Genomic DNA, 23617 nt, shown 5'->3' with positions numbered 1-23617 from the left:
TACAAGGATCAGGGATGAATGCTACTTGGAAGAGAAGTTTGAGTGGGAACCGGTCAATTTACTAGTGAATAGTTATGATGACTTTGTTTCCCTGTACAAATTCAAGACTGAAAGTGCTCAAATAGCAAATATTTGGGTGATGAGGTTCTTCCCTATTAAAATGTAAGTACTTAAAGTGTGTCTAGCTTTGGAAGGGCCCAAAAGGTACAAAATGTACTGGCTTTCAATATCCTGTCATTTATAGTTAGGTTTAGGTATATATGGTTCATTTGCAGGACGGAGCACATTTCATAGCCAGAGTGCCCCGCCCCTCAGGACACTATTCTTATTTTTTTGGGGGGTGGGGTTGGGGGGCAGATTAATCAGGGATGTATGGATTAGGCTGTTTTGCCCTGGGAAGCTTCTTGGAATTTGGGTGTACACCTTCTGAAAGTGAATGGATCTGAGTAAAATTTAAGAAAAATAGAAAAGAAAAAGGAAAGTTCTCCATCTTGTTAAAATAAATTTGTTCAGAAAAGTATCGTGAATGTCTATGTTCATTCCACTGCGACCTTGCCACTGTTAACATTTTAGGCAGAACATTGTTTGTTATGGGGGACTGTCCCATACGTTGAAGGATGTATAACAGCATCCCTGGCTTCTACTCACTAGGTACCAATAACACACCCTTTGTGACAATTAAAAATGTCTCCAGACATTGCCAAATGTCCCTCTGGGTCAAAGTCATCCCTGATTGAGAACCACTGATCTCAGGTTAGCCCAGAGAAGCTGCAGTGGGAAGATTGTAATATGTTAAATAGGTGAAGGGATTGACCACTCTCAGTTCTGACCAATTTGAGGTTCTTAAAGAAAGCACAGCTCTTGGAGCTGGGGAAGGAAATTTGTGACTCATAATGGTGAATCTAGGGGGTTCCTGTGTGGTTCCAGTGGAGCAGGTCTGGTGAGAGGGGACACTGGGAGCCCCAGAACTCTGAGCCCCTGGGGGACACCAATGAAGCTGGCTATGAGAAACATTTGGGAAGAAGGAGACAGATGAATGATGAATGTTTTCCATGTCCTTGAGTTGTGGGTCACGTGAGGTCTAGGCCTGCGGCGAGGCCACTCACTCATTTCAGCTCACACTTCGCCCAGTGAGTAACATTTGTTCCAGTCTTTGGGTCATTGTTTACTCTGCCTCCCCTCTTGTCAGTTCCCTCTGGCCTTCTTTATATCTTTCTGAATATGAGTCAGTCTTCAAGATCCAGCTGAAATTCTAGCTCTTAATGGAGCTTCCTCAACTATCCTGGCCCATGATGAGTTCTTCCTGCTCTAATGCTCGCATTACTTACCAGAGCTTTTATTTGGGCATTTAATCAAGGGTAGTTGTGCTTCATTATATTCCCATCGTGTGTGTTTCTCATGTCCTCATTGAGTCTGTAAGCTCCTTTAAGGCTTAGTCTGTATCATTCTTTTAATCCGCCCTGATACACAGCATAGTATGAGTACATGGTGGGTATTCAGTACATTCTAAGCGAATCAGAGTAAATGGAAGTCAGTCTTTTTGCTCATCCTCTCAGTGTCATTTATGTCTTCCAGATCCTCTCCACACACTCCAGCCCTATTTCTTTAAATAGTTTAAGGAGACAGCACATTGTTTGACAGTTCTGCAAACATAAAAAATAATTTATCTTACACTTAATTTTTATCTGAAGACAAGTTTAATATTTTCAAGCATAACATTTTTATTTTTAAGTTCTTACATCCTTTTTGTTTCTCTTAATGTCACTTTGGCTTCGAAGGGTATAATTTTGAAATTATGAGCACTGTTGGACTTGTTAGTATTTCTTCTTTGTGTATGTAATGTTTCAAGAACTGTTGATGGCTAAATGTCATTTTATACTTTTGGATTCATAACAGTTCAGTTAAATTCAAAAACAATTAATAATATTATGTATCTTAGAAATAGCTGTCATGTATCTGGTAGATATGACATATTGTTAGATATTTTAAGTTAAAAGTTTTGTATGCAGGCCAAGTTGAGAACGATGAGGAGCAGACTGTTTTACAGACAAGCAGAAGGATGTAGTAGATTTATGACAAAGCATATTACCATCATGTAACCATGCTTGGAAAACTGTGTGGCTTCTCAACTCAAAAAATAAACCAGTGATCAGTATGCCTATCTCAAACACTTTTTTTTTTTTTTTTTACTTTATTTATATCTGGTTTCATTCTGAAAACAGCAAGACAACCCGACAAGTTAAAGAAGATATTACCACTAAATAACAATGTACCCAAGGCAGTTTTCCCAGATCCTTGAGGGCAGCTTGGACATATTGGCTCTTTGATTTTTAGAACTTAACCAGGGATGAAAGCTCTCCATAAAGGGTCATTGTTTCCAAAATGGAGCTTTCCAGGCTGGAAGGAAACAAGGCTTTCAAGAATGACATCAGCGGTGGAGGTGTAGGGGAGGATCCCATGGCCTAGCCTCAGTTGGGAAGTGCTTTATCTACCTTCACTTAGCTATGTCCTAGACAATTGAAACCAACTGGCCATCAACTTTTCCTTCATAGAAGTGGTTTGTTCTTCCACTGTGGATTTTGTGGGGCCTTACTGAGAGGGGCCTATCAAGAAGGTTAGGCCTGTCCACACAGGGATTCTCCATGTTATTTTTATAGGAAGAGGTCAGATTTAGCCTTTGCAATTCTTTTAGTCTGACTCAAACAAGCACTGGAGATTTTCCTCTTATAAATCTGTTTTTTTTTTTTTTTTTTTTTTGGGGTCTTGCTATGTTGCCGAGGCTGGAGTGTAACAGCTATTCATAGGTGCAGTCACAGCATACTACAGCCTCAAACTCCTGAGCTCAAGGAATCCTCCTGCCTCAGCCTCTCCAGTAGCTGGGACTACAGGCATGCACAACTGTGCCCGGCTTCCTGTTATAAATAGGTTTTCAGCTTGTAAAGAAATGAGTGACAGCTTATTGCATTGATTCTAACAGTGTTATATCCTCAGGTATTGGAAAATTCCATCAGTGGTCAACATAATGAGTCATGATGTCCCATGTGGGGCCTTAACCACAGTCAGTATGATCCTGGTCCAGTGGTCCCCCCACCATGTGTGAGTCATATGTAATGATGATGTAAGCAGCTCTTGTGTGTGGGGAAACCTCCCACATCCCACTGAGGAGTCTCTGTTTGAGCTACTCCAAAGGGGTCTCTTGGTGGCTCCACAGAGCAGTCTTCTTGTTCCCACCTCAATTCTTATGGCATTGTCCAAGGTAGCAATGTTCCTGGCTGTCTTTGCACAGTCTTACTTTCAAGGAGCTCCAAAACCTCCAGAGATCTGGAAACATGACAAATGCAGGCCTTGGGGATGCTGGCTTAAGATTCTGAGGCAGAAGAAAAGTGTGGAGAGCACACTCCTCTGTTTGCCTCAGACCTGGGGGCTAGGACACTGAGCCTCCTATGAATAGCCAGCTTGAGGAGTTTAGTTTGCAAACCATGAGGCTGCTATAATTTGCTTTAATATCTGCTTCTTTCCCTTTGCTATTGATGTTAATTAGCCTTACCCCAAACTCAAGGAAAAGCAGAGAAGAAGCTCTTTACAACTTCCTTTATTATTGATCAACTCAGAACCACATTCATTCAGTGCCGCTTAGATGCTGAATACTGAGGAAAGCATTGAGCATTGAGGACCAATGATGGAGAAAGCCTTTTACAACTGCTGCTGTTGCTGCTTTTTTCCTCAAGAACTTGAGAATTTGGGTCCCGGAAGAACTCACAGAGATGATTCAGTCCAGTAGTTCGCAAGGTGCTAGAAATAATCTGGGGACATATTGGAGGAAGAAGGGCCCCTGATCCACTCTCAGAAACCACTAGGTTTTCCTGTTCTATTTATTGGACTTGATTTGGAAAAAGAGTTCTGCACGCCAACATAAGCTTGAAATGCAACCTTCTTATTTTACAAAGGGGGAAACTGAGTTTCATGGGCCAGAAGGAAAGTAAGATGGAAATTTGGGGATTATTTCCCATTCCATGTTTGGCTGTATCCCTGTAATATTTTCAATGCTATTTTGGGATTCATATTCGTATCAGTTACCAGAGATTGTTTCCCCTGAGTAAATCAATTAGATACTATTAGCAAGGGAATTGCATGCTGTACATTTTACCATGGCTTAGAGAGAAGTTCCTATCTCCTGTTTGCATATCTTTTATGAAAACAATTTAAACCGCACCTGTTTAAACCTTTCCACAGAAATGTCTGAAAGGTAAACAGTTGGTTTTGGAGCAGCTATAACGTGGCATTGTTTAACATGGCAGCTCACTGATGGTTGTCTTTAATTATGGCCGTGCTGTCAACCCCTGAAGTCCCCGCTCTTTGTTGTAGATCCGATATGACGTTTGAGGTTTTCAAAGCTGCAGAGATGAAAGAATCAACAGTCAAATATTGCTCATTCCGATATGCTTAAGGAGGGAGGAGGGCGCATTGCCCATGAGGGCTGCAGAGCTGGGGAGGGAAAGCTGGTGCCCTCTGCTTTTGATGGCAACCTTGAGTGGGGAGCCCGGTTTACTCTGTTTGTAAGGGAGCAGAGCCAAGGCTGGGGGAGACGGAAATGATTTATTCAGTGATGGTAAACAAGTGCAGGGTACAGGCTGCCGAGCTGTGCAGGGCTGGTGGGAAAGTTGGCTGTCTCTTGCCCCCAGCAGTTTGAACATGAAAGATGTGAAGCTCAAAGCAGACCCAACAAGTCTTTCTGGAACTTCCCCCCAGCCCCTTCCATTTCCTTTGTCTTCAATCTGCCAGAGCTGTGTATCCCTGGGCCATCATATACCACTGCTATTCAGGGTGTTAACTGTGAGTTGCTCCCATCTCAGACCAAAGGTAGCCTTTTAGGGGCTGCTTCAGTTTGGCTCCTGTTATCGCTAGCATGGGTTGCCACTAGCTTTTTTCTCAGAGAGAGCTGTCCCATTGCATCTGTGTGGGGCAGAGCAGTCTCCTGCTCCTGCAACAAGCTGCTTTTGTTAGAGGGCTGTGTCTTCAGAATCTGTTTAGGTGTGTGAGCCATCTCTGCTGGGTACTCTCCTGACTGGGGACTTGCTTTTTCACTTCACTCCCACCTCCCACTTGAGAGGCATTGTGGTCTAGCGGTTAAGAGTGCTGGCCTTAGCCAGGCTGCTGGGATCTGAATTCTGGTCTTGCTACTCACTAGGTCTGTGATTTGGGGCAAGTTTCTCTGGGTTTGTTTCCTCCTTGTAAGATGATGGTAACAGTAGAACCTATGTTGTGGTTATGATGAAGCCTATGTGACTTAATATATAGGATAGTGTCCAGCATAAAGCAGGTGCTATAAATATATATTTATGTATTAGACCGATAGTGCATAGTTACATATAATGCACATATATGCTATATGATGTATAATATATAATTTCTATATTCACACAATTATAAGAGTAAGTTTAGCTGGTCCAGTGGCAGGGGAAACAGTAAACACATTATAATCCGATTTATTTCTGAGGAGATCCACCCTAGCCCCAGAGTAGAGACGAATCTTCCCTCTTGTCCATCTATTTCTTTCTTTCTTTCTTCCTTTTTTTGAGACTCTGTCACCCAGGCTGGAGTGCAGTGGCATGATCTCGGCTCACTGCAACCTCTGCCTCCCGGGTTCTGGTGATTCTCCCACCTCAGCCTCCCGAGTAGGTGGGACTACAGGTGCACGCCACCATGCCTGGCTAATTTTGTATTTTTAGTAGAGATGGGGTTCCACCATGTTGGCCAAGATGATCTTGAACTCCTGGCCTCAAGTGATCTGCCCACCTCATACTCCTAAAATGCTGGAATTACGGACAAGCGCAACCATGCCTGGCCTTGTCCATCTATTTCTTAAGTATTTCAACTTCTGCCACCTTCCCTCTGCTCTGTGAGTATTCCTAGCTAACTGATACTTTCCCAGTAATTGTGAACATCCATGTTATTGGAGGCCAGATCCTGTCTCAATCATGGAAACTTTTCATCCTCTGCTTTCTCTATAGTCAATCAATGAGGATGGGGGAGGCACCTGTGGTCAACTTGGCATGGTGCTGCCAGTTGTGGGGTTTATAGAAGTAGGATCAGACATAGCCCCTACCTTTAGAGAACTTTCAACCAAATTGGAAAATCAAAATGAACTCTAATGAAATATTTAAGAGCAACACTCACCTGATTAGTCAGATTACTCACTATCTTGTCACTATTTCCAAGGAATAGACTAGCAGCATCTAAAAGGATGAACTAGAGAAAAGGCAGAAGATGCTTTCTGCCTTGGAGATGGTTGAGACCAGTGCTGAAGGTCATGGTTTCACAAGAACTTAGCTATTACCTTGAGCCAGAAGGGAAGGGATCCAAGTAGGAATAAGTTGGGCTATCTGTAGGAATAAGGGAATTTCACATTTATCTGGGAATGACTGTGATCAGAGCACCCAGCTAAATGTATGTCTAGTATCATTTCATCTTCCCAGCCAGCCTCTGGAATAGGTGGTATTAAGCTTTTTTTTTTGTAAAGGTAGGAGAGCTAGGGTTCTGTGATAAATAATGTTTTAAAGTATCATAGCTATTAAGTTTGCAGAGCTGAGAAATTTTTACCCAAGTCAGCATGACTCTAAAATCTTGTGCGCTTTTCACTTCTGTAAGAAAGGGACACTAGCTACTGTTTTTCTCATTTCAGTTTTGGATGAATTCAGCTAGAAAACATTCATATTTGACCCCTTTTGCCCCTCTCTCCCACCCCAATAAAAGCAAGAAATAACTACCATTGGCCACCACATTCTCCTCTGGGACCAGTAGAGAAAACAGTGATATTTATCAGCAAAAGCCTAATTACACTACCCAGGAAAAACAAGAAACCTCCCAAAGTCATGTCCAAGCCAAGCAAAGCTCTGGGAGAAATTCCTGGGACACTCAGCAAGAGCAACCTAAAAGGGCTTTTGAGCAGAAATTGAAGCCAAATAAAAACACTGCATGCTAGCCCTGGGCCCATAAACAGTATTGGAATTGCAGAGCTAGGGCATCATGCTTGGAGTGGTAGCCAAGCCAGGCTAGGCTCTGCTGTTGTAACAAATTAACCCTGAAATCTCAGTGGCTTAACACCACGAGGCTTCGTTTCTTGCTCACCTTATAGGCCTAGTGAGGGTTGGTGTTGAGGGAGCCTGGCTTCTTGTAGTCACTCAGGGATCTGGCTGGATGAAGGCTCTGGCATCTTGTGGCTGTACCATCTGCATCATGAGACCTCCAAGGTTGCATGGGAGGGGGAGTGAATTGAATAGTGAACCCCTACCCCCACAAATTTATGTCCACCTGGAACCTAAGAGTGTGACCTGATTTGGAAATAGATTCTTTGCAGATACAATTACTTAAGGATCTCGAGATGAAATCATACTGGATTTAGAGTGGGCCCTAGATCCAAACATGGGTGACTTTGTAAGACAAAGGAGAAGGAGACCTAGACACAGAGACACCCAGAGGGAAGAATGCCATGCAAAGACAGGAAGAGACTGGAGTGATGCTGCGGCAAGATGGTGAAGCAGGAGCCACCAGGAACTGGAAGAGGCAGGGAGAGATTCTCCTCTAGGGCCTTTGGAGGGGATGTGACCCTACTGACACTAGATTTTAGATTTCTTGTACCCATAAAAGTGAAATAATACATTTCTGTTGTTTTAAGTTATTGCGTTTATTGTCATGGTTATAGTAGCTAGTGTGGGAGACCTGTATTGTGATGTTTTTAAGGCCAGGCCAGGGAGTTACTCACATCGCTTTTTTGCTATATTGACTAGAACTCAAACTAACTGTAAGGGAGAATGTCAAATGTTACCATCTGTGTGCCCAGGAGAAGGAGAGTGAAACAGGATTTGGTGAACACATGTTTACACTCATACTTTGCGTACAGTATCAAGATTAAGGGATAGAGACCTGGAACAGAGATCTCCCCGCTGATAGAGATGCTTTCAGGAGCCATCAGGGAGACCACAGGATCACTGCAGGTCAAAGAAGGACAGCACTAGGTGGAGGACATGGCTCTGAAGGTGAAAGTGAGCTATCCATAGTTGACATCAGAGTCCATAGAAATGCAAGAGCAGGGTCAAGCAAAAAAGCTTGACAGCAGACTGGGGATGACACGCAGGTTCTGAGGCCAAACAAGAAGGTGCAGGTACTAGGACCAGTGGGGTCTCATTGCCCCTCACTGGGCAGCTGCTCAGAGGTTGCTTGAGAGCAGGCAAGTCTCCCCAGCTCCCCTTCCTGGGAGTGTGTCAGGATAGTCTTGCTCATCTCTGTGTCTCCAGTTGCTAGCACAGAGTGGGTACCCAGCAAATGTTGTTGTGTCCAGCCTTTCGTCAGGGGTGTGTTTTAAACCACAGGCTATACGATAGCAATTTCAAGCTCAAACTTGCCATTACCTAAAGGAATAATTCTTAACTCTTTAGTATTATTGGAACTTCCCCCTTGTTCCTGCCAGAGCATGGTGATCTGTCTCGAGCCTCCACGTCTTTGCACCTGGCATCCTCTTTCTCCAAAGTGACCCACTCTTTCTTTTCCACCTTTTGAGGACTTGCCCTGATATCACTGTGGCAGAATCTTTCCTGATTGCCCCAGGTAGTCATACCTTTCCTCACTGACCTCCTCATTGGCCTTTGTATTTAACTTATATGGTGCAGCAATATTGAAATCATTTCTTTGTCTGTTTGCTCCACTTGACTGAATTTTGCATTTTTCATTCACCTCCTTGTCTCAATGCCTGGCTCATAATAACCTTCAATACATTTTTGTTATAGAAGAAACATCATTTCTCCCAGGCACTCCTTTTAGACAGCTGCAGAAACAACCACTAGTATTTCTCAGGAATGGAGATGATCTTATGATTATTGATTAATTAATTGGTTATTGATTTATTATTCACCATGAGAAATATAGATGGGAGAAAAAAATAAGGAAAAAGATCAAAATGAGTTAGAGTATACCGTTTGTGGAGAACAACAATAACAACAGCAAACATTTCTGTATTGATTTAAGATTTATAAAGTGCTTTAATGTGAACATTATCTTATTTGTTCTCATTGTAACACAGTGAGGGAAGCGGGGCTATAACTGTAAATCTTTTTGCTGATACCCCTCATGGACGATTCGATTCACATGCAAACTAGTGAGCGAAGAGGAGAAGAGGAGAAGAAAGGAGGAAAAAAGAGGTTTAGGTAAGGGAAAGTTGGTTTATTTAACTTCTGTTCTTTAATATTCATAACTAATTCTGCGAGGTCAATCTCACCACTCCCATTTTGCAGATGAGCTCACAGAGGATTGAGGTGGTAAAGTAACTTGTTTCAAATCCCCCAGCTGATGAGTAGTAGAGATTGGATTCACACTCAGGTTTTCTCTCTCTCTCTGAAGCCCTGGTCACCTGTTTGGCCCTGGGGTGATGGGGAGAAAGTTCTGGCTGTGTCTTGGCTATCTCCTGCCTCTCCCTCTGTGGGGAATGTGTTCGAGGATCACAGCTACAGCTTTTTGGATACCCTTTCCTTTGTGAAGCATGTGAGACCCAACATCACATCTCAGCAAGATTTAAAAGGAATTGTTGATGACCCGCTGAGGCATTTTCATTTTGTTCCTGGAAATGATTAATCTTGAGGCTTTGTGATGGCCTTTGTCACAAATACCCTTCCTTAATCCATAATTTTCTCACTTTCCTTTAAGGTAGTATTTTGCATTTAAGAAATAAAAACAAGCAAAATAATCCTGCTGTGAGGATATGAATGCAATGGGGTGTGTGTGTGTGTGTGTGTGTGTGTGAGATATGGGCCAAGGTCTAAATTCACCTGAAATGAATTAAAGAAACCACCTTTTTAAAGTAAGCTCAGTTTGTCTTTTTTGCTAACTCTAGTTGTCAATCTTACCTCTTCCTTTTACTATTATTTTTTCTTCTTTCTCTTTAGCAGATGGGATGGAATATTTCTGTTTTGTTTTTTATGGGCGAGTTTTCACCAGCTTCTTCCACTTTATATTTAATCACTTAAGGGCCCGTGAAGCGGAAAGGGGGCCAGTACTTTCAACCCGAGGTTGGCCTGGATGCTGCGATTCCGGACAGAGAGATGTTTTTCCCTTGGGTTGGGAACAGCATGTTCTGAGCTCCTTTTGACTTCTAGTCCTCGCTGCCCATGCAGTTTCAAATAGCGTCAACATAAAGCCAGGCACTTGTGAGAAGGAGACTGGGGCAAAACTGCAAGCAGATGCCTTTTGCTGACTGTTGAAGAAAGGATCTGGCTGAGAGACCTGCAACTTTTACTTGTTGAGAACCTTTAGCCAGCGCCGGCGTGCATGTGTTTTAGTTTTATTCTTTTTCCCTTGCCCCCAGAGCCGTGGAGTACCTGCTGTTGCTCTCATGCCTCTTGCCAACAGTGGCATCTGCTCAGTGTAGCCATCAAGAATTTGAATGTCAATATCTTTGCCTTGAAATGAATGGAAAAGTATTTGTCACTCAGCGGCAATCATTCTTCAAATAAAAGGTTAGCCAGACAGGGCCCTTAATCAAAGAGTCGGTCTTTTCTGTCAGCAGTGCCTTTTAAATAGCAATGATGAAGGCTGGCTGTCAGGGTAGGACTTGATGAGCGAGATGATTGATCTGCATAAATCATTTTCTTTTAACATTGTCAGTGAAGAGTAAATTGGTGGGACATTTTGGGTATTAGCTGTGTTGAAATTAATATGCAGTATCCTAGGTGTGTCCTCGATCACATAGTCCTCATAAAAGAAGGTAGAAATTAAAAGGAGGCTTTTAGGCATGCATTGTTCTAACAAGAAAGTTGCACCATTCTTATTGCTATGGTCATCATCTTGCATGCTAAATTCAGAAGTCAAATGTGTAGCACATTTTACAAGCTCCAAAAGGAATCTAGTTAATTTGGGAATTAGCTAGAGTCAGTAGCATTTAACAACCAGTAAATCTATAAAGACTTACTGCTCAGAGGCAAAAAAAAAAAAAAAAAAAATAGTCTGAGAATGGTTTCTGGTTTTATAGGATAGGTTATCTACTACCTAGCATGCTGTTGTAGAAATAGCCTCAGCTTTAGATGAGGTTTTGGCTTGAATCCACGTGCCATCCCTCCAAAGTGAGTCTCCTTGACCATGATCAGTAAGTATTAACCTTTTTTAGTCTGTTTCTTTGTCTCTAAAAATGGGATTTCATTAGTTACCTTGGGTGGGTTTGCTTTTGGTATTAAACAGAGCAACCTAGGTGAGAGCACCAGGCACATTACTTGGGACATGGTGAGCAAGTGCTCAATAAATGTTCATCTTCTCCCTTTCTTTCAATCAAGCGAAATGCCCCAAACCAGTCATGATGTCAAGCTTAAGGATATACCCTCATGGTCAAAATAAATAATACATTGCCTCGTTTGGGTCACTTCTGTGTTTGCTGGAATATCTTATGGCCATTTTATGTCAAAACATATTTCAGCAGGGCAGAAAAAATACCTAATTGCTGAATGCTGAAAATAGGGAATGAGGTGGAAGGAATGGGAGAGAAATGTGGCCAAGGACACTTGATTTTTCTTACCATTACACTCTAGATTATGTGTCTGGGTTCATATTATTAACCTCTGGAGTGAACAAGTGAAACCAATCCATTATAGTGTTGGGATTAAAAGCAGGAGTGGTGGAGCCAGATGGCTCAGTTCAGATCCCAGATCTTCCACTTAATGACCATGTGACTGCAGGTAAGCGCGCTAATTGCCTCCCTGAGCTTGTTTTCTCACCTATAAAATAGGAATGGTAATAGTAGTTATCTTACAGTGTTGTTAGGATGATTGAATTAATATATACAAAGCAAAGCATGTAAAAGAGTACCTGGTATGTACACATTAACCATGATTACTGTGAATGGTTAGTTGGTTAAGAAAGGTAGGTAATGCTGGCCAGGCGCGATGGCTCACACCTGTAATCCCAGCACTTTGGGAGGCCGAGGCAGGCGGATTACAAGGTCAGGAGATCGAGACCATCCTGGCTAACACGGTGAAACCCCGTCTCTACTAAAAATACAAAAAATTAGCTGGGTGTAGTGGCAGGTGCCTGTAGTCCCAGCTACTTGGGAGGCTGAGGCAGGAGAATGGCGTGAACCCGGGAGGCGGAGCTTTCAGTGAGCCAAGATCGCGCTACTGCACTCCAGCCTGGGAGACAGAGCCAGACTCTGTCTTAAAAAAAAAAGGAAAGAAAGAAAAGAAAGGTAGATAATGACATTCAAGTGGGTCAAAAGTCTCAAAGGAAGAAACATATGTAGATATAGAAATGCATGATAATAGTATACTGGAATGAAATACTTGTTTCATTTTGGAGAAACTTGCCTGCTGGAGGAATTTCGAGCTAGGATGATTCTAAAATCATCCATATTGTAGCAAATAGGTTTTGTAGGGTCTTCGGGTAGTCTTTACTTGTTGTGTTGAATGTGAAGGTTAAAGGAACACAGTCTTCTCTAGCCAGATTCCCCATGCGCCTTCCGTAATGGTAAAGTTCACGTCAGTCGCTGCTTGTGGGTGTGAGGCGTGGACATGCAGGAGCCTCTGTAACATGCATGTGGCATGCAACTGTGTGGATTCCTGGAGATTACTGGAGATTTGCATTCTCTGCATTCTTAGAGATGAGAATTTGTTTTCCTCAACTTGCTTTTAGCTCAGCTGATGGGTTGTATGTGAGCTTTGTGCTCCTCTCCTTCCCTGTCTTCTGAATTTATGCTATTTTGAGCTTTTGGTGTCCTGCATAATGAGAAGTTGGCAGAAGACAATTCCAGATAAACCTTCACCAAAACTAATGGTTCTGTGGAAATCCTTGAAGGGGTGTGGAGGCAGCAAAGCTCTCCCAATTCCCAGGTAGGCCCAGGGTAGAGATGTAAGACCTCGCCAGTCTCTACCCTGTGGTAGTGCCACAGTGAACACTGAGCATGGTCACCAGGCTGCTTTTGAGAAGAGACTGTGAAGCTGTCCTCCTGCAGGGGCATGATGGCTATATTTGAGAATTTCTGGAAAACTTTCTCTACCACTCTGGCTTGCAATGCTCTTGGGCTGCAGGGGTGGTAAAATTGTGCTGTTAGATTCGTTTCTGATTCCGTCCTTATTAGATAAAGCATAGCCTGTGTTATCTAACTGGCTACTTAATGGAGTCCACGCTGGGTGTGATATTCTGCTCAAGATTAATTTTGGGTAATGAAGATCTGAAACAAGGTATTTAAGAGCCCCACTAATGTTTCATTTATAGCAATCTATCAAAACGATAGATATTTAGCCTTCTTTATTGGATATGAAACATTAACTTAAAGCCAGTGCTGCTTTCTGTGTTAAATACCAGTACCCCTGCCTTCGATTTTATCAAACATCGTGAAAAATCTGCCACCACGTCCCGGAGAAGACATGTCATGGACTTAGCCTTAAGTTATGATTCTCTGGCACCTTGGACAACTTACCAACCCTAGCTTGGACCCTGCTTGGGCCTTTTTACATAATGAGTAGAATTCACAGACAAATACAGCACATGCTGTGTTCAAGACCCACTAGACATTGTGAGGGGAACACAAAGTGGACTCAATTTCACTGCATGCGAAATGTTGGAAAAGAAATATCTTAGCCCAAGCGGCAGCCTCATTACTCCCAGGTTGGTTATTACTTTTTTCAGTTATGAGCAGAAGAGGTCTAGAAAAATCTGGGCTGCTTCTCTTCATAACAGCTTCCCATTTAGAGCGGTGTGAAAAGTGTGGGTTTCCATCAATTCTGAGGAGTAGGTAGAGTCCATTGCTCAGCCTTTAGGGGCTCCCCATTGTCCAGGAGCCAACAGTTGGGTATTTGGGGCTCCAGAACAAGTATCCAGGCACCTAAATGGTATCTAGCTAGTATTTGTTGATGCATTTTTCTATGAAAGAATGATCAATTTCTACTTTTCATTTTCAAGATTAATACTCATGACTGTCCATTATTATCCTTTCCCCTCTCTAGTTTTCTTCTTTTTACTGTTTTTATTGTTCATGGAAATGTGTTGGTTTAGTACCAATTGTGTGCCATTTTCCTATATGGAATATATTCTTTCTGATTTTTTCCTATTCAAATGGTGTCAGGGCCTGGCTGAAGACCCGTGTCTTCCTGACCATATTCTCTGTGCAGTTTTTCTTCTTTCCAGGAAGAATTTTGTTTTTCTTCTCTGAATTCATAAACATCAAGGTTTGAATATGCATCCAATGCTTGAACATACAGGGCGATTCTCTAGATATTTTTATCTATGCGAAATTCGTTTTCCTTTCAAGTTACAGCATCTTTAAGAATAGGGACCTGGCCGGGCGCGGTGGCTCAAGCCTGTAATCCCAGCACTTTGGGAGGCCGAGACGGGCGGATCACGAGGTCAGGAGTTCGAGACCATCCTGGCTAACACGGTGAAACCCCGTCTCTACTAAAAAATACAAAAAAAGCTAGCCGGGCGAGGTGGCTGCCACCTGTAGTCCCAGCTACTCGGGAGGCTGAGGCAGGAGAATGGCGTAAACCCGGGAGGCGGAGCTTGCCGTGAGCTGAGATCCGGCCACTGCACTCCAGCCTGGGCGACAGAGCGAGACTCCGTCTCAAAAAAAAAAAAAAAAAAAGAATAGGGACCTATGCTTAATATCTCTTGCATAGCACACACACTACTTTTGGGCACACAGGATGTACTAAAAGCCTAGTGACTTGACCTGGTCCACAAGGATGAATCCTAAATGGACTTGGCAGTAATTTTGTGTGAGAAAAGGCAGAGGAATCACACAATTGATTTTACAGTGTGTCTCTCTCAGTGTAGTGTTTATGACCACCTTGGGGAATGTGAATGAAGCCCCCACTAGATTTGTCTGCGCTGTCCCCAAGGACTTAACCACCATGTTGCTGTTTGCAGCTCTCTCTGATAGTGCACTGGGGTCTATAGACTTATGTGTCTCCATCTTTTCCGGCTCTTCCGCATGCTTGGTGGTGGTTCGATATTCTGTTTTGTACTTCTTTGATACCGTCTCTGGGGTCCCCTTAATTGGGACACCTTAATCAGGGAGCCCCTGCTACCTGGGCAGGGGGCTGAAGTCCTGCTGCTTTCCCTCCCCATTGTCAGGCTTTCTGGGTGTTTCCTGGGTTGGAGACGTCAGCCTGGCGGCATAGCCTGTGCTTTCCCCATTACTTTTTGTATGTTTCACCTAAAGCTTATCTCAGGAGGCGCCTGAATCTTATTTGGCCAGAAATCTTTTTGGCAATTGGTGAACTTGGTTGGATTCCAGTCTATCCCTTTCATTGTCAGGACATACCCGCGGTGTTGATTTGTGTGCCAGGCCTGTCATTTCTCTTTGTCTCCCTCAGACCCCCTGCCCTCATGACTTGTGGATACTATTGCCAAATTCAAGGGCCCAACCCCTTGACCCGTAAACATCTTTGCCTTTTAAATTTTGTAAATAATACTGGAACAAAACATTTTTATTATAACAGATACAAGTAATAGAAATGTTGTAGCAAAGTCTGAAGGTCTCTGTTTTAAGTAGTGTGTAATAGAAAACCAAAATAACAGGTGGGCGCGGTGGCTTGCGCCTGTAATCCCAGCACTTTGGAAAGCTGAGGTGGGTGGATCACTTGAGGTCAGGAGTTCGAGACCAGCCTGACCAACATGGTGAAACCCTGTCTCTACCAAAAAATACAAAAATTAGCTAGGCATGGTGGTGCACACTTGTAGTCTCAGCTACTTAGGAGGCTGAGACAGAAGAATCGCTTGAACCCAGGAGGTGGAAGTTGCAGTGAGCCAACATTGTGCAGCTGCACTCCAGCCTAGGCTACAGAGTGAGACGCTGTCTTTAAAACAAACAAACAAACAGACAAGCAAACAAAAAGGCCGGGTGTGGTGGCTCACGCCTGTAATCCCAGCACTTTAGGAGGCCGAGGTAGGTGGATCATGAGGTCAAGAGATCGAGACCATCCTGGCCAACATGGTGAAACCCCATCTCTACTAAAAATACAAAAATTAGCTGGGTGCAGTTGTGGACGCCTGTTATCCCAGCTACTTGGGAGGCTGAGGCAGGAGAATCGCTTGAACCCAGGAGGCGGAGGTTGCAGTGAGCTGAGATAGTGCCACTCCACTCCAGCCTGGCAACAGAGCGAGACTCTGTCTCGGAAACAAGAAAATCAAAATAACAGTGGCTTAAAATGGGAGTTTTAGTTTCTTTTACAAAAAGGAGCAGATCCAGCCTCTTGTGTTAGCTTCCTGAGGTCAACAGAGACAAGGCTTCTCCTGTCTTTCTGTATCAACATCCTTAGCTGTGGCTTTCATTTTCTAAGATACTTCATGATACAAGGTAACTGCTGGAGTTCCAGTCATATCATCCAAGTTTTAAGCAGGAAGGAAGAAGAAGGCGAGAGGAAAAGAAAAAGCACATGCTAGCTAGTTGTCCGTCCCATTTTTATGCAGGGACTAATTTGTTTACATTGCTCAGCACTAGCCAGTCATGTGCTAAAGCCAGCTCACCCTAGGTCATGAACGCCAGTTGTTACATTCGCCAGAGTTTTTGCAAGCCCGTTGACTTGAGTTTGGTAGCTTGAAATTGGCCATAGTTTTTACCCAAGAGAAACGGGTGTAAGAGAGAGCTGTTTGTTAACCATTTGCAAGACACAGCTGTTCCTGGCTGTAAGACAGGCGAGTGAATGTAGTTTTTACCTGGTGCATTGCCACACAGAATAAAATCACAGTCCTTTTATTAAAGAAGAAGGGAAAGTGATAATGGATAAGAAAACACTCTTTGCTACGTTCTCCCCACTTTGTATTCCATAGACTGGATCTGCTTCCCCTATATAGGTTGTTAACTCTTGTCTCCTTTTCAAATTATGCAACAGTCAACATATTTTTACATTTGTGTTTCTGCACATGAACCAGCATTTGTGGACAATAGCTTCTTTGAGGTAGATTTGCCAGGTCAGAGGGTATGTGCCCTCTGCTTAACTCTTTATAAAGAACACTCACCAGATGTCTGGTCTGTTTCCTACTAATGTAGTGTAGTGGTGATGAGCATGGATTTTAGAATCAGACACACAGGGTATGAACACTCATTCAGACACTTCTAGCTGTGTGACTTTGGCCAACTTACTTAACCTCTGTAAGTGTCAATATTTTTTTCCCTGTAAAATGGGAGTGGGGGATGCCATCTGCCCCTACAGGGTTTTGTGACAATGAAATGAGATTGTGACTACATAGTACATACAGCAGAGCCTGGCAGGTTGTAAACCCACAATAAATATTTAGCAGGGGCTTCTGCTCGTGGAAAGACATACATGTGTGCAACATACAGTGAGAAGAATGAAAACATGAAACTGGGCCTTGAACATTACATGTAGGATCGATATGAGTTGTAGAGGTGAGCAGAGTCAGACAGGAAAGCAATGGACGTTTAATGTACAAACTGGAAAATTATTCATTTCACTGACCCCATGGGTAGGTGTGTAAGCTAATTGATGGTGAGAAAAATCCCAGAGTAAACCAGGAATGTCTCTAATTCGTAAGTGTATATTACAAGTATATTTAAAATCATCTTTATGACAATTCGGTTATGTTTCTTTAGCACATCAGATGCTTTAGTTGTGGAACTTGACAGAAATCAACATAAATGTTCTTTTTCTCTCCCAACTATATTGAACATTGCACAGATGTGTAGTTAAGTATTTATTATGAACATGCAAATATTGATGTCCCCAAGGCCCATTCTTTGATTTTCAAACTGCTGTTGCTATATTTGGAATTGTTGATTAATACAGGTCTTTGCTCTGACACACAGCATGTCTGGTTTCAGGATCTCTGAGAGCAGCATAAAGAAGAAAAGAGAAGCTGAGGCTTGATATTGATAGGGATGGACAATAACTGAAGATGTGAGTGGCTTTGGGAAAATGGCAGCAGGCAACCAAATATATGAGATGGTTAAGGATATGCCTAGCACAGAACTTTGAACAGGTAGATTTTCAGTAAATCTTCGCTCATTTAAAGAGGCAGAAGCTATGGAGAAAAAACAATCATAATGGAAGAATTATTTTAATACTAGTCTAGAACAATATTTCTTTTTTTCTTTTTTCTTTTCTTTTTTTTTTTTTATTGAGACAGAGTCTCACTGTGTTGCCCAGGCTAGAGTGCAGTGGCATGATCTTGGCTCACTGCCAGCTCCACCTCCAGAGTTCATGCCATTCTCCTGCCTCAGCCTCCCAAGTAACTGGAACTACAGGCACCCAACACCATGCCCGACTAATTTTTTTGTATTTTTTGTAGAGACAGAGTTTCACCGTGTTAGCCAGGATGGTCTCGATCTCCTGACCTCATGATCTACTCACCTTGGCCTCCCAAAGTGCTGGGATTAGAGATGTGAGCCACTGCACCTGGCGTAGAACAAGATTTCTTAATTTTGGCCCTATTGACATTTTTGGCTGGATAATTCTGTGCTGTGGGGGCCATCCTGTGCATTGTAGGGTATTGAGTCACATCCTTGGCTACCCACTATGTCCCAGTTGCATGATCCTCCTCAAGTTATGATCACAAAAAATGTCTCTGGACCTTGCTAAATGTCTCTGGGTGCAGGGCAGAATCACTCCCAATTGAGAACTACTGGTCTAGAAGAAAGGAAAATTAGATGATATAAACAACAATTATGTGCTAGACATTTAACCCATTGAGTCCTTGCCACAAGCCTGAATTGCAGATGTTGCTAAAATTATTTTTGTGGAAAGAGAGGTGGGATTCAATGAAGTTAAGAACATGACCCCAGGTTGGATAGATGGGGTCTGAGTCCAAATGTGATGTTCTTTTCCTTGTATTCCTCTCCTTCCTAACTATATGACATAAACATAAAGTATCACAAGAGCTTATGCTGCTCCTCTTCTTGGTACCAAGCTCGGACTTCACTTTCTTATGAAAAGCAAATGCAGTTTTCAAAGAATCATGGACAACTTATATTTGGGTGATTGATCAGATTTGGCATATGTTTTGTGGAGAACGTGAACCAATCTATTCTCCAGTGGAGAGCTGTTGATAAACAAAGAGATATGTAGTCTTCTTAGCATTTCAAGGGCTGTGAGTCTCCAGAGAAAACTCAAACCAGGTCCAAGGGGAGTTACTCTAGGACAGGAGCTATCTAAGAACTGTGATATCCTCTGTGGGGAAGATGACTTTCGTTGTGATGGTTCTTGCAAATATTTCTGAAACCAAATGGGGTTTTCTTCTGGGGAACACTGAGATCAACTATTTGTCTATTTGCTCCTCTTGCAGTTAATGTAACAGGTTTAAAACTCTGATCTCAGCAGAAGGGGCTTCATTCCGAGCTATGGGGGCTAATTCTGTGCAGTGCAGGGTGGGGACAGAGCATCCCACTTTTCACTGTTTGGTGAGGCACTGGCCCTTACAGGAGAGTTTTGGGGTATGCAGCTAATTGTTCTAATTATGTAGTAGTAAAAATTATACCCTCCTGTAGCTGCATGTGAATAGCGTACTAGAGTGCTTTCTTAAAAGAGTTGGGGTGGGGTTGGAGGGCTCAGGAAATGAAGGGATAAAATTATTGTTAATTCCACCCCCTTGTTATACCATCAAGAGAATATAAACCAATAAAAGAACTAAATGTTGTTAATCCATAAAATTCCATAAGCAGTAATAAAGAAAAAAACTGAAACTATATTGATATACAACCAAACAAGGTAATTATCATTATTTTTAAATAAAGTCATTTATCATCAATAAATACCAAGGGGAATAGGAAAAATTACAAGCGCAACAATGCCATCTTCCATAATTATACCTATTAACAATTTAAAGCATAATTGTGTTAGGGAGAAAAACTTCTGGAAAGCTTGGTACTGTTTTCTCCACAGAAAAGTCAAATTCTCACATTCCCAGATATTCAGGATTTTCTAAACATTTCGGAATGATTGGTTATGCTTGTCCCAACTTACAGTAGCTCATTTCTAAGGATCTTTCTAAATAATTCAGGCCCTTCCTGCCTCTTCATTACCAGGTTTGTCATCAGCCCTGGAGGAATGGCTGGGATTCAGGAAAAAGGTATATATGGTAATAATCTGACCACTTCCTAAATGTCACTGGTCAAGAGGACTTTGTTTAGTTGAAAAGCTGATTTTGGGATTCCAGGATCTTATTTATTTTATCTGAGCTAACCCCAGTTGAGCAGCTGCTATTGCCTAAATGACTATGTTCCAGGGCTTGGGGTTACAGAGAGAAGTGAGGTACTGGTGTTTTTGTTTGTTTGTTTGTTTGTTTGAGATGGAGTCTCACTCTGTTGCCCAGGCTGGAGTGCAGTGGTGTGATCTTGGCTCACTGCAACCTCCACCTCCCAGGTTCAAGTGAGTCCCCTGCCTCAGCCTCCTGAGTAGCTGGGATTACAGGTGCGCACCACCACGCCTGGCTAATTTTTGTGTTTTTAGTAGAGATGGGGTTTCACCATGTTGGCCAGGCTGGTCTCGATCTCCTGACCTCGTGATCTGCCTGCCTTGGCCTCCCAAAGTGCTGGAATTAAAGGTGTGAGCCACCGCATCCAACTGGCATATTTTTTTTAAACCATTGAACACCTTACATTCCCAAAGAGAAGGAGACCTGTGTGCCTGTAGTGGTGAATAGCAGGGTGATTTAAGAGTATGCCTCAGAGACCACTAGCCAACCTGGGGTCATAGCCCAGCTCTGCAACTTATCACTTATGGGAGCTTGTACAAATTAATTAATGTTCATATACCTCTGTGTCCTTATCCACAAGAGAAAAAATGGCAATAATATCTGCTTGTAGGTTGTTATGAGGACTACATGAGTTGATATATGAAAAGTGCTTAGAAAACTGCCCGGCACCTGGTGAGTGCTATATAAGTTAGAGGTCATTTAACCTGATGGGTTGAAGTCCTGTGACTTGGTACTTTGGTTCCAGTCTGATAGCAGCAGTTGGGGTAGTTTGATAGTTTGGGTCTGGTGCAATAGCATGCTGGTGGTCATGAAAGGCTCTGTGGACAAGAGAATGACTGTCCTGAGTCTGAAAGGGTGAGAATAATAAGAGAGAGTATTCCACACAGGGAAAACCACGGGAGCAAAGGGATAGCATTCAGAAACAGTATGATATGCCTGGCTCTTTATAAGCTATATTGCATCTTCTTAGAGCCTGGCACAATTGAGCTGGTGGCAGAGAGAGAGGAGGCTGCAGTAGCTGGCGGAGTCTGGTCACAGAGGCTTGAGTTTTTCTTGAGGACAGGAGGGCCCTGTTGAAGGATATTCACTGTGAAGGTGATGGTTAGTCAGATTTCCAGTCTAGATCCATTAGGAAAGCAGTGTACTGGGTTGTTCTAACAAGTGAGATGGGAGCCAAAGGAAAGGGTTAGGGGCAACTTTCGGAATTTTTATGATTCAGACTTCTACCCAGTAGGGCAATATTTCAGCAGGGTTATGCATGTTTGTTGGAAATGAACACCTGGACTGATTGATTCTCAGTTTAATTGTGGTAGTCATTAGTGCTGTTTGGCAAATATCCCAGTTCTCCACTTTCAGGCACATGTATAAACAAATGGTAGGTTTGTATTTTCTGGTCCCCTTGTGTGAATGGGGTCACATGAATAGTTCTGGTCCAGGAGTTGTAAAAAAAGTGATATGTTACTTTGCAACCATATCGCTAAGTTATTGCTGAAAGATCTTTCCGAGCTTACTCTTTTCCCTCTGTCATAGTGACTAGTATCGTTCCAGATAGAGTTGGCTCCATCAGCTGGGTCCTGCAGTGCAGATGACATGGGGCAGAACTCCCAGGTGACTCTTGATTAACATGGAGCAGGAGTGAGAAATAAACTGTTACGGTTTTTAAGTCAGAGGTCAGCACACTTTTTCTGTAAAGCCCCAGATAGAAAATATTTTAGGCTTTTCGTTTATGGACCATACAGTCTGTGTCATAATAACTCAACTCTGTCCCTGTAGTGGGAAAACAGCCATAGGAAATATGTGCACACATGGGCATGACTATGTTCCAATCAACTTTTATTTACACAAACAGGCAGCAGGCTGCAGTTGACCAGCACACTGACTCCTACTTAAGGCACTATGGTTTGGGGGCTATTTGTTACCACCACATAATCAAGCTATTCCTGACTGATACTTTGCCCAACTAGCTTTTCTTTTTAAATACAGGTAAAATTTACATAGAGTGAAATGCACAGATCTTATGTGTGTTATTCAATGATGTTTATAAATGATGCTATGTGATGTTTAATAAATGTATGCATATTAAGTATATGCTTTATTATGTATCATAAAACTATTCCATTTTATGAATACATAATTCATTTTCTTGTTGGGAATTTGGACTATTTATAGCTTTTGGTCATTATGGATAAAGCTATGAGCATTCATGTGAAAATCTGTGTAGATCTAGATTTTTATTTCTCTTGGATAAATAGCTAGGAGTATAACTGCTAGGTCCTGAGGGGGTGGGTAGATATAGGTTTAAATTTATGAAAACTGGCGAACAGCTTTTCATTGTGATTGTACCATTTATACTTCTACCAGGAATGTTTGAGAGTTCTAGTTACTCTACATCCTCTCCAACAGCGTTGTCAGACTTTTGACTATATTTATTCTATTAGGTATGAAATGGTATCTCACTGTGGTTTTACTCTGTGTCTTCCTGATCACTAATGATGCTGAATGTATTTTCATGAGTTTACTGCCATTTGTATATCAACTTTTGTAAACAGACTGTTCAAGTATTTTGCCCTTTTAAAAAACTGATTTCTGGTCGTAAGTCCTTTGTCAGATATCTATATATCTACATCCTGTGTCTATATTTATTTATTTCAAATTTTTCTTCCAGTTTTTGAGTTGCCCTTTCACTTCTTTAATGGTGCCTTTTGATAAGCAGAAGGTTTTATTTTGATAAATACCTAATTATCATTTTTTTGTTGTTGTTAATGCTTTCTGTGTCCTAAGAAATCCTTGCCTGCCTTGGGGTTGTGAGATATTCTCTATTTCCTTTTATTAGCTTGAGTTTTGACTTTTATGTTTAAGGTCTTTGATCCATGTTGAATTAATTCTCATGTAGGAGAGTTAAGAATTGAGATTCTGGCCGGGTGCAGTGGCTCACACCTGTAATCCCAGCACTTTGGGAGGCTGAGGCAGGTGGATCATGAGGTCAGGAGTTCAAGACCAGCCTGACCAACATGGTGAAACCCCATCTCTACTAAAAATACAAAAATTCGCTGGGCATGGTGGTGCATGCCTGTAATCCCAGGTATTCAGGAGGCTGAGGCAGGAGAATTGCTTGGACCTGGGAGGCGGAGGTTGCAGTGAGCTGAGATTACACCACTGCATTCCAGCCTGGGCGACAGAGCGAGATTCCATCTCAAAATTAAAATAAAAATAAAATAAAAGAAGAAAAGAATTGAGAGTCATTGTTTTCCATATGTGTATCTAGTTGTTTCAGTTCCATTTATTATTTTCAACTATACTTCCCCCATTCAATTATTTTGGAAACTTTATCAAAAATCAGTTGGCCATGAATGTGTGGGTCCATTATTGCATTATCTGCTCTGATCCATTGACCAATTTTTCTACCTTTGTGCAATTACCACACTGTCTTGACTAC

The 23617-nt window shown here is 42.3% G+C and overlaps 1 protein-coding gene across 3 annotated transcripts in view; it reads left to right on the top strand.

Moving 5' to 3' along the window:
- Window positions 1-23617, top strand: part of LRMDA (leucine rich melanocyte differentiation associated) — a 1135663-nt gene that overhangs the window by 337368 nt on the left and 774678 nt on the right. Inside the window, exon 1 of one of the 3 annotated variants that reach the window (XM_017871896.1) lies at window positions 10246-10505. The exons of the other annotated variants lie outside the window; for them this stretch is intronic. Coding sequence (XP_017727385.1) covers window positions 10459-10505 — 47 coding nt within the window. The 5' untranslated portion in view covers window positions 10246-10458. Of the gene's footprint in view, window positions 1-10245; window positions 10506-23617 lie in introns of those variants that run through there. 3 annotated transcript variants of the gene reach the window in all.

The sequence above is a fragment of the Rhinopithecus bieti genome, unplaced genomic scaffold (assembly GCF_001698545.2).
Source record: "Rhinopithecus bieti isolate Rb0 unplaced genomic scaffold, ASM169854v2 scaffold_6022, whole genome shotgun sequence".
In the NCBI taxonomy this organism is placed as follows: Eukaryota; Metazoa; Chordata; class Mammalia; order Primates; family Cercopithecidae; genus Rhinopithecus; species Rhinopithecus bieti.
The sequence above is the reverse complement of the archived record's forward strand: the minus strand, read 5'-3'. Positions and strand labels throughout refer to the sequence as shown.